This window comes from Rhizophagus irregularis, chromosome 15, assembly GCF_026210795.1.
Source record: "Rhizophagus irregularis chromosome 15, complete sequence".
NCBI classification, from domain to species: domain Eukaryota; kingdom Fungi; phylum Glomeromycota; class Glomeromycetes; order Glomerales; family Glomeraceae; genus Rhizophagus; species Rhizophagus irregularis.
In genome coordinates, this window is record NC_089443.1 from 2125138 (window position 1) to 2135992 (window position 10855).

Consider the following 10855-nt stretch of genomic DNA (forward strand, 5'->3'; position numbering starts at 1 on the left):
AGCAATAATTATCTTCGATCATCAACTTTTGAGGTGATGTGATTTAATATCTTTTCTGGACAACAAAGGAAACGGTGATGGCGGAGATCTATAAAAAATATTAATATATTGATTATACCAGCTTTGCTGTTTGATTTATTAAAGATGGTGAGATAGAATAATATCATTTTTATGTTAGACTATAGAATTTATAAAAATTCCTTTGAGCAGTTAAAAAATAACATGCACTATTTTAATGATATCTCTTTACTACCATCTATTAGGGTGATCGGCACATACAGTACATCTTTTTCAGGGCCGGATTAACATAATGCCAGTTAAATGTGATAAAACCAGCTGGCATTATCAAAAAAGGGAATGATTTATTACTTTTTTTTTTCAAAGGTTCTTTTCAAAATTATTTCATGTCGAAGACAAAGTTTTTGATAAAGAGATTGATGAATATAAAAATTTATAAATAAAGTATCAAATAATTAATAAATTGTTATGACTCTTATCAAAACAAAAAAATTCTTATGATCATGATACTTCTTCGCAAACGGACTTAGCGGCTGATGTAATTCAAAGGTGGAGCCGTGGGAGAGTTTGTTGAAGGGTTCCAAAACATTTAAATTAACAATAAACTAGTGAAAAAAACAAAAAAAATAAAAAATAAAGAGTTATTTCCTTTCTTATAATATTTTAATAATCAAATTATATTGTATTTTCAAATTAAATAATGAAAAAATACTCACGGAATAAAAATATTGAAACAAAGATATATAAATTATATTTTAATATTTGGGCGTAAATTGATATTCTTCTTTATTATTAAGTAAAATCTTTTAAAATTTTCTTTTCTAAAAATGCATAAAATGCATAAAATGTATAAAAATGTATCTTATGTTAAAATTTGTAAAAATTTTGTTTTTCTTTGTCCCAAAAATTAAACAATGTATTCTTGAAACTCTAATATCACAGTGCAAAATCTAAAAAAAAAAAATCTTCAATTAGAAAAAAAAAAATCAAACCAATAACAAATTAATAAAATTTAACTTAATATTTTTTAGCTCTAATGCATGTACTTATAAAATTTAATCCACAGCAGAAACGTCAAGGGGCTTACAACTGACATACATAATTTTTTTTTAATATGATTTTATATAAATTTCTATCTTCAGTTCATATTGTTACCAATTACATTTTTCTTCATCGTTAAACCTTAATAAATCTAATTAAGTACCTGATTTCAAATTCATGTTACAATTGTTACATGAATATGCACTCACACATGATTTCTCAATTAAAAATTTATAGCAAGTGAATGAATTGGATAATCCTCTTCTTAGAATTACTTACTTCGTTGCGCTTCTGAAATTCCCGAGTTCCGAATGTTCCGAATATATATACAATATATATATACAATATATATATTCGCATATAAAACACAAAAAAGTGAATATTATCCCAAATTATGTCAGGAATAATATTAAATACTTGAATTTCTTGAGTTTACATAATAAATAAATATTTACCTACAAAATTCAATAATTATTTTTACACTCTAATTTTCCTAATAATCTTTAAATATATCAGGAAAAATACCTTCGTCAGACCTATTAGTAATTATTATTATATTACAAAAATGAACCAGAAGGATTTATTAAGCAATCACGTTTTTAGTTAATTCCAAGCCTTTCTCTTATTAGAATACAAATAAAATATTAATAATATCCATTAACAAAATCTTACCTGAATATGTCATCACTACATTATCCAAAGTCTCGATTAACCAGATTAGATTAAATTAAAAAAAATTTTTTTATTGAGATCACGTGATATTATATAAGATCTTATTTTTGAATGTATGTGGCGTAATTTTTTTTATCATTGCCTTTTCTTTTTTTTAAAAAAAAAGATCAATCATCAAATACAACACAAAATTTGAAAAAATTTCTTACAAAAGAAATTGCAAATATGCAAACAACTAAAGTAGATAATGTTAAAAATAATATGGTTACTATCGTAAAACCAATAACTAATCCTATAGTAGAAGATATTCTTCCCACGCAAGTTGAGGATATGAGTGATATACCCGGAATCCGAGTTTCTATGGCAACTATAGTTGACTCTTCTCCTTTCGAAGAACAACAAAAGTTATCTTACGATAATACTCCAAATGATCCTAAAAAAGTTAAAAAAGTAATAAATAAGTTCTTTTCTAGTACTTTCACTTTACCTGAAGAACAGCATCAAATTAAACCATCAAAAGTTTCAACCCAACGAAAGCCACAATCCACTAAACTAACTGAAGCGAGCGTAAGAAATGAGACAAGCGATGCATCACCTGCGATTGATATAACGAACAAGACTAACGAAGATAGCGAGGTTAATGTAAGTAATGAGATCAATCAATGAAATCTTGAAATTGAAACTATTTTAACAAGTGAAACTTGTGTAATAATCTTAGCACAATTGAAAATACTAAAAGATTCATTAAGAAATATTAATAAAGTAAATGAAATTCTCAAATTAAAAATTCTAAAAATTCTTCTATTGTTCAGGACGTAGAGTACATTCAAAATTCTTCAAAATCTCAAAGCTTACAAAACGTACAAGTTACTCAACAACCTGTGATTATGTACCAAAATAATTCTCAACAACTATCTAAACAAAATCCAAACCAAATTACAAATAATCAAACTACTCAAGTTTTTTTACCTGACATGAATGGAACAATACCATCAATTGAAGTTCCACCACCACAATTGCAACAATTATCAATCCCTCTCGTTCAAAATGCATCAGGTGCAATCGGTAATAATGTTCAGTTAATGAACGGTTTAAACACATCTTCCGGTAATTATAAAAATGTACCATCTCCTTCTACACTTACAACATCAAATGGTACACTTGCTGTTAAGTTACTTAACAATAAAAAAGGTTGAGTTACTGTTCAAATTCAATATAATAATAGTATGTTATAATTAAATCAAATTCTTACTTATTGTGTTTTGAATTTTTTTTTTATGAACTTTTCATAGATGCACAACAAGGTGTTAAAAGACCGCACATAAGTTACAATTCATGTGATTATTATCGAGGAAAAGATTTCAAAAGAGTGGCATATGATAGTGGCTCTGCTCGTCCAGAATGTAATTTTATTTATTTTTATTTATATTTATCAATGTTAACTAAATTCTAATATTTTAATTATCAAATAATTAATAGATGATAGTGGTGTTAGCAGTGGTGGTAATAGTGGTAATGGTAGTATTGATAGTAGTGGTGGCGGCAGTAAAAGTAAACATAGTTATGGTTTTGTGAAACGATGAACACAGATCATATCATTGGACATTTCCCGAGGTAGAGGTAGTATTTTATATAATCCATAGTAATAATGGTAATAAAAGTATGTATTGATGTAATAGGTGCGTCTAGTTTTCACTTTTTTTCCTCTAATATATCTAATATATGTTGTTAAGTCATATCTTATTAAGTAGAATAAAATATTCATATTAATAAATATGTGATGGACAGAAATAATATGCTGAAAAAATGCAAGTTTATTATGATTATAAAGATAAAAAATAAGTAATTGTAAACACAAATTAATTATAAAAGAAGTTATTTTCGAATTTTCTATCACTTTTTCATGTATGTGTATGAAAAGAATAAACGCTTTTTTTGATTGAATAACATTAAATCAAACTGCCTGACATAAAAACGTGATTTATTGATATTTTCACATTTGATCTTGTTTAGATAATGAATTGTTATAAGATTTCAAGGTTGTATTTATTAAATTTATTTGGTCGATATTTAAATTATAACTAAAATTTTAAGAATTTAAAGAGGCTAGGAGACTAATTAAATATAACAATATAAAATAATAATAATAAAATTATTATAAAATTAGATTAGATTAAATTAAAATTAAATTAAAATTATATTAAATTAAATAAATATAGTATATATATAATAAACGCACAAAATAAATAAATAAATAAATAAAATATATATTTAAACATTAACAAGAAATTAATTATTTGTAAATTACTATTTTGTAATAATAATAAAATTATAGTCCGAAGTGTAACTTCTATGCGAAGGTCTCACAAAAATGTCCGTCCGTCCTTCCGGCACGTGAAATAAAACCTTTAAAGGGTTTCCGACTTTCCGTTCCTAGTGTATAAAGAAATAATTAAAATATTAGTCGTCGTGATCTTTACGATTTCCTGCAAATACGATAATTTTATAATAAATGATAATTTATAAGTGAGGACTTTATTTATACTTACTAAGTTTGTAATTCATATCCTCCATATCCACCCATGATGATGACCATTGGGAGAGCGTCTATTTATAATTTTTCATCTTTTATGGCTGTTCCGAAAGAGATAAGACCAAAGAGAAGGGTACAAGATCGAATTGTGTCTTTGAGTTATTTATTTTTTTTTTGTGGATCTTATTTATTTTCTTTTTCCTCGAAGTGAAGAGCATTTTTGGAGGTTGAAATACCGCATCCCCCTTTGAAATACGTCTCATATTTTAAAAGCTTTTTATATAGATGGTGTACCCGGGGTACAATATAACTTCTGAGGCCAAGTATTTCATATCATACCCAGGGTATCTTGTGAAGTGCGGTACGGTAGTATTTATATATTGTCGCGAACTTACAAACTTTTAATAATACATAATGAACACAGCCTCGGCCCTTAAGTTAATCTTAAACCTTTTGTTTTTGTATTAAAAAAATTGCTTAGCTTACTCGCAAAGGCTTTGTAAAAGTGGCTAAGTAAATGCTCGATTCAAATGCAATTTATTTCTAAACCGAGTAAATAATTCGAATCAATTTAATTTCCATAAAAAGAAAAGATGTAATAAAGAATTTATGGAATACCGAGAGGCTTCGATTTCACGATTTTAATGATAACTTCATCTTGCATTTTATCTCACTATAATAATCTTGTGGCCGTGTGGGAAATGAGAGGTAAGAATTAATTTGTAATTTTGCTTGTTTTATTTTATTTTATTTTATTTTTTTACGCGTTTTTGAAATATCAATCGATTATCTTTTTCTTTTTTAAGAATGGTATATCTTTACTTATGGATTTCGTCAGTTACTTCTGTTTCAAATAGTATTTCAAGGTGTAAGTCTTCGTCCGTATAAAATAATTCAAATAATCCGTGTGAATGAATGATCGAAGGATTAATCATTTAATCTTGGCTTAAAATACGTATGCTATAAGATTATGTTCGATATATCTTATTAGAATAAATTATTCATACTAAGAAAGTATGAGACATAATCACATAAATTATATTAATGCATAAAATGCTTTAACGCTTTTAACGCTTAAGTTTATTAATATTACGAAAATAAAAAAAAAAATTGTTTGCATGAGTTACTTCCATATTTTCTCATTATTTTTTATGTATAGAAGGAATAATAACATAATTTATGATTTGACAACAAAGTTGCCCTTTAATTAAAATTCATTAATTAAATTTATTTTTTATTTTTCGTAATTAAAAATTATTTTTATCATGAAAAAAAAAATAAAAAAATCTTTTAAATTACCGGTAAAAAAATTGATTTTATTTCATTTCAATAAAAAAAACTAATATTTTTTAGAATTTAAGAAACTAGTTTAAAAAATTATATATATAATATATAAATTTAAAAATAAATAAATAATAAACGCGTAAAATAAGTAAGTGAAAAATATATATATTTAAACATTTACAAATAATTACTATTTTATAATAATAATATAATTTCTTTTGATAAAGAAATAATAAAATATGGAATCAAATTAGTAATCATTATCGTCGTAACCTCCGTAACTTCCGTAGCCTCCGTAGTCTCCGCGTTTTCCTGTAAATACGGTAATTTTATTGTAAGTATTAAATACATAATATATTTAAATTATGACTTTATTATACTTACTAAGTTTGTAATCACTACTATAACTATCATAACTATCATAACTATCATAACTATCATAACCACTGGGAGAGCGTCTGTTTATAGTTCTTCTTTCATTTCTTACAGCTGCTCCCAAAGAGATTACAGTAAATAAGACCAAAAAGAAGGCAACAAGATTGATTTGCATTTTTGATTTATTTGTCTTTGTTTTTATTAGATTTTATTTATTTTCTTTTTTCTTTGTTTCAAAGTGAAGTGAAGAGCATTTTCTGGAGGATTGAAGCAGTGTTTATATATTTGTCGCGAACCTTATTAACTTATGATTATATCTAATCCTTTTACAAAAAGGCTTTGCAAATAAAAATAAAGGTGGCTAAGCATATGTTCGATCTAAATGCAATTTATTTTTAAACAAGTAAATATCTTGAATCAATTTAATCTCAATACAATAGATGGGAATATCGAGAGGCTTCAATTTCACGATTCTTACGATAACTAATCTTGCATTTTATCAACATGAAGCCTCATAATTAATACTGTAATTCTGTGGCCGTGCCGCGTGGGAAATGGTATTTAAAAAATTATTCGTATTAATTTGTAATTTTGCTTAGTCCCGAATTTGTTTTTATTTTCCCTTCCCGAAAAATTAATCAGTTGTTTTTTTTTGTTTACTTTTTAATAATGATTTATCCTAATTATGGTTTAATTTTGGCTTAGTATGAAATTTTTATTGGTATTTATAGAAATATCTAATACATGTATTTTGATATTCTCGTTTTTTTTTTAATTAAATTATTCCGAGGGAAAACATAATAATTTAATAACCAAATTTAGGAAATTTATTGTGGGGCTTGAGCTTTGGCTTATTATTTGAAACTTGATATTTTAACTATAAATAGTAATATATTAAATATAATGTTTTTTTCTAAATTTTCGCAATTAAATTAATTAAATTAAGATCGTTCACCTCAGCTGAGCTTTGATTTATGTAAGCCACAATGAATATAAAATCGGAAAAATTAATTAAAAGGAACTTTTTGTAAAAAATGTTAAACCATAAATGGAAATTTCGAATTTTAAATAAGCATTTTTTAAACCTAAACCTTAAATTGATTAAATTGCCTTATATAAATTTTTTTTTTTAAATTTTTGCCAAGAGATCTATCATCTGTTTTCCGATTGACAACCAACTTCGCCTCAACATTATCAAATTACGGAAATTCAGTAAAGCGGAGATTTAATTCCATGAATGGTAAAATGGTATAATGGTATAATGGTATGATCTTTAAAATCATTACGCGTAAAATTTGTGGCTTACACTTTTTCTTGGCATTCATGCGCGATGACGATCACGTGCAGTATTCTACACATTATTTCACATGACTATGTTTATACGTATACCAAATACCGAATAGATAACTGAATAAGGAAAGAACATTACGATGATGCAATTTATGTTTGTTTTAAAATTTTATTAGCTAGATAGACAAAAATTTTTTTTCTTAATACAATTTTTATAATCTTTATATTAATAATTTTATTTGTTAGATTTTTCATCAAGTTGTTTAATTTCTTCGGTTAATTTTGTAAGGGGATCTTTGGAATTAACTTCAATTTTTTTTTTCCCTTCACCTTTAACCACTAATATATATATATATATTTTTAAATAATAATAATAATAATTAATAATAATAATAATAATAATAATAATAATAATAATAATAATAATAATAATAATACACATATTCAAATTAATTAGTTAATTAAAAATATATAATAATAATAATAATGAAAACTAATAATATTAAAATTCAAATTACCTCGTTTAAATAATACAAAACTTGTAACTGCAAATAAAGGAATGCTTACCATCATAATTGTATACCTCCTAATTTATTATCAATAATTAATAATCATAATAAAAAGAAAAAAAATATATAATAATTTTTTTTAGGCTAATTACATTCTCAAATTTCGTACGCTCATTGAATGTTCGATTTTTGGATTCGTCATATTTGTACAAAGAAATATGGAAAAAAGAAAATTAAATTAAAAAAAAATTTTTTTTTTTTTCGAGAAAAAACCTTTAAGTGTCACAAAAAATGCATGAATAATTTTTACGTCACTGTGGAACCAAAAAAGTTCCACGAGGAATAAATTGCCAATTTTCCAAGCATTGTTCATTGTGATTTTCTTTTCCGTTTATTACCATAATAATTATATATATACATATATATTTTAAACAAAAAAAAAAACTTCATAATCAATCTATTCTTAAAATGTCATCCTACTTGTTATTTGAAATTCTCGAGAATATATTTGATCTTTTAAAAAATGATATGGGAACATTATTTTCCTGCATGTTAGTCAAGAGATCATGGTGTCGAATTATTGTACCAATCTTATGGGGTAATTCATTTAAATATGTCAAAGGAGAAAATACTAGAAAATTAATAGTTCTCTATTTGAAATTCTTACCATCTGAAATGGGTACTCATTATTTAGAAGATCGAATGTTACTAAAAGATGGAAGGAATTTATTATCATTTATTGGGGGAGAATCAAATTTTATGTTTGATTATCCCATTTATTTAAAAGAATTGGATTGTTCTCATATTAGTCAAATTATTGATGAATGGTCTTATTTAATTGTATCACAGGAAAATATTTCATATCCACATCAAAGAGGATTTTGTTCGAAATGGTTTTCAAATAAGCTTATAAGATTATTCATGAAAAAGAGTGTCATGATTAGAACCATGATATCAAATTCGGATGAATATCATTTTAATGAAGTGTTTGCTTTTAATAATGGAGGAGAAATTGGTGGATTTAAATTTCTTCAAACGCTTCATCTTGATTATTGTTGTGATGGACATTCATTAAGGAATATTACTGATGTATGTCATTCTATTGAAGAATTATGGATTTCATTAACTGAAACAAGTGTTAATATTGATACATTGAATAAGTTGATTTTATCTCAAAGGAGGTTAAAAGATTTCAGACTTCGAAGTGCGGTATTCGTTATGGAATACTTCTTTGGAATATCTTATGATCTTTTGGAAGCTTTGATGGTACAGAAAGGAACATTACATACCGTTCAATTCTTTTGTTGTCAATTTTTTAAATGTGAATCGTTAAAACCTTTAGCTGAATGTACAAATATTAAACGATTAGGTTTTTTCAATTGTGAAGGTTTATGTGAAGAAAAGATCGAACCTTTAGCTTCAGGTTCTTTCTCAAATTTACAAATATTAGCAATGGCTGTATATAAGGGATTTTCTACAGATGTAATCGTTAATATGGTCAAGAATTCACAAGAAAATCTTAAAAGAATTTCTTTACCAATGGCAACACCAAATAATCATATGATAAAAGTATTTTGTGATATGATACCTTATACAAAAAATTTAATAGGTATTACAGTTTGTTTCATAGCAGGTGATAATAAAAGTTTTGAATCTTTTTTATCACTTTTAGACGCTTGTCCAAATTTAGAATATTTATGTATAGAAGGTGGTGATACTGAAGGAATTCCATTGGATTTTGATGATGATGATATGATCATAGAATTTAAAAAATTAATTAAAATTATGCCTCAATCAGTTTATCGTTTAATATTTTATAATATTTCAATATCTTCAATATTATTACAAACTTTTTTTGATAATTGTGTTGCAAAAATTAAATATTTGGGTTTTTATGAATGTCCTTTATTAATTGATGAACATATTAATATTATTACGGAATATGTTAAAAAGTCTGATGGTGAATTAAAAAATTTAATAATTAATTGGTGTTATCTTGTAAGTTATTATGCTATTAATAATGCAAGAAAAGTTATTGAAAATGTTCAATTTAGTGATGTTGAACCTCAAGATATGGAATTTACCGCTTGGTTAGAATAAGGGGTATTAAATCATAGAAGGTTTTTTACCATACATTGTTTGACTTGATGGCCAAAGATAATATTTATAATATATATTTCATATTGATATTCTAATATCAAAGTATATTTGTATATAGAAGTTATACATATTATAGCAAGAATTACATGTTTTAATAATAAAAGGATTAAATATATCTGCTATTTTCTAAGATTTAAATCTAATATTATAAAATTTTAGAATAATTTATTTAAATAAAATATAATTTATAATAAAATATTTATTTATTTTTTTTTTTGAACTTGTAATATACTTTAATAAGTTATACAATTCCCTGTAATTATCTTACACCATGCAATATGAGATGTATTCCATAAAGTATTTATAACATGTGATTTTTTATTTTATTATTTACAGCATATAGTTTTATAAATCATGTCATTAGAGTTTGAATTATTAAGACAACAGGTCTCCATTAGTAAGAGAACTAGAATAAACAAATATTTAAGAAATGATTGTATATAATAGTCCATCAAATGCATAAATGCCATGTATCACAGGCAAAATCCTGACTCTTGTATTTATTTTTACATATTACATTATATAATTTATATTAATAAAAATTTTTTAAAATGTTCAAAAATAAAAGTACTAATATTATTAAAGAAAATTTCTTTTAGAGATTCTAAAGTGATAGTTGTTTCAGAACCTAATTTACCATCATCTATAAGTTTATATACCAGAAAGACTTCTTCTTGATGAAGAATTTTATATAATACTAATTTGAATAACCATTTATAGAGAGATCCTATTTCTAGTATATTTCTTGCACTCTCAATAAAACTATGAAAATGCTCTTTATAATTTTCTTTCAACTTTTTTAAGTATCAGTTTGCAACATTATCTGATGCAAAAAAGCAGAAGGATTCAGTATATAATTTAGCTTTATCTGTTTTTTTAAGGTTGATATTTATATGAATTAGTTTGTGAGTATATTCACCACTTGAGAACTATTGCCAAATAACTTCAAATTTCAGTAAAGAAGGTGATACAT

General features: G+C 24.9%; 4 protein-coding genes across 4 annotated transcripts; 2 read left to right on the top strand and 2 right to left on the bottom strand.

The window, feature by feature from the left end:
- Positions 1–1327: 1327 nt before the first annotated feature.
- Positions 1328–3514, top strand: OCT59_007185 (uncharacterized protein). Its single transcript, XM_025319073.2, has 4 exons — positions 1328–2373; positions 2544–2922; positions 3024–3134; positions 3211–3514. The coding sequence occupies exons 1-4, from the start codon at positions 1957–1959 to the stop codon at positions 3312–3314; spliced, it is 1011 nt and encodes a 336-aa protein (XP_025174698.1). The 5' UTR covers positions 1328–1956; the 3' UTR covers positions 3315–3514.
- Positions 3515–5321: 1807 nt separating this feature from the next.
- On the bottom strand, positions 5322–6195 carry OCT59_007186 (uncharacterized protein). The gene is made up of 2 exons (XM_025319074.2): positions 5933–6195; positions 5322–5860 (listed from the first exon to the last, which is right to left on the bottom strand). Exons 1-2 carry the CDS (start codon positions 6096–6098, stop codon positions 5799–5801), a joined length of 228 nt encoding a protein of 75 aa, XP_025174699.1. The 5' UTR covers positions 6099–6195; the 3' UTR covers positions 5322–5798.
- A 1164-nt stretch (positions 6196–7359) lies between these two features.
- On the bottom strand, positions 7360–7977 carry OCT59_007187 (uncharacterized protein). The gene is made up of 3 exons (XM_066146982.1): positions 7875–7977; positions 7732–7799; positions 7360–7552 (listed from the first exon to the last, which is right to left on the bottom strand). The coding sequence occupies exons 1-3, from the start codon at positions 7922–7924 to the stop codon at positions 7449–7451; spliced, it is 222 nt and encodes a 73-aa protein (XP_065998533.1). The 5' UTR covers positions 7925–7977; the 3' UTR covers positions 7360–7448.
- A 119-nt stretch (positions 7978–8096) lies between these two features.
- Positions 8097–10074, top strand: OCT59_007188 (uncharacterized protein). Its single transcript, XM_025319075.2, has one exon. The coding sequence runs from the start codon at positions 8191–8193 to the stop codon at positions 9820–9822; it is 1632 nt and encodes a 543-aa protein (XP_025174700.1). The 5' UTR covers positions 8097–8190; the 3' UTR covers positions 9823–10074.
- Positions 10075–10855: the final 781 nt, after the last annotated feature.

What these genes read in the sequence shown, in the direction of transcription:
- OCT59_007185 (XM_025319073.2), top strand. Translation starts at nt 1,957, where the DNA reads ATGCAAACAACTAAAGTAGATAATGTTAAAAATAATATGGTTACTATC. An exon ending in GTTACTTAACAATAAAAAAG is followed by an intron (nt 2,923 to 3,023) that starts GTTGAGTTACTG and finishes AACTTTTCATAG; the next exon opens with ATGCACAACAAGGTGTTAAA. An exon ending in TGGCTCTGCTCGTCCAGAAT is followed by an intron (nt 3,135 to 3,210) that starts GTAATTTTATTT and finishes AATAATTAATAG; the next exon opens with ATGATAGTGGTGTTAGCAGT.
- OCT59_007186 (XM_025319074.2), bottom strand. Translation starts at nt 6,098, where the DNA reads ATGCAAATCAATCTTGTTGCCTTCTTTTTGGTCTTATTTACTGTAATC. An exon ending in TAGTAGTGATTACAAACTTA is followed by an intron (nt 5,861 to 5,932) that starts GTAAGTATAATA and finishes CCGTATTTACAG; the next exon opens with GAAAACGCGGAGACTACGGA.
- OCT59_007187 (XM_066146982.1), bottom strand. Translation starts at nt 7,924, where the DNA reads ATGACGAATCCAAAAATCGAACATTCAATGAGCGTACGAAATTTGAGA. An exon ending in AGCGTACGAAATTTGAGAAT is followed by an intron (nt 7,800 to 7,874) that starts GTAATTAGCCTA and finishes ATAATAAATTAG; the next exon opens with GAGGTATACAATTATGATGG. An exon ending in TTTTGTATTATTTAAACGAG is followed by an intron (nt 7,553 to 7,731) that starts GTAATTTGAATT and finishes TATATATATTAG; the next exon opens with TGGTTAAAGGTGAAGGGAAA.
- OCT59_007188 (XM_025319075.2), top strand. Translation starts at nt 8,191, where the DNA reads ATGTCATCCTACTTGTTATTTGAAATTCTCGAGAATATATTTGATCTT.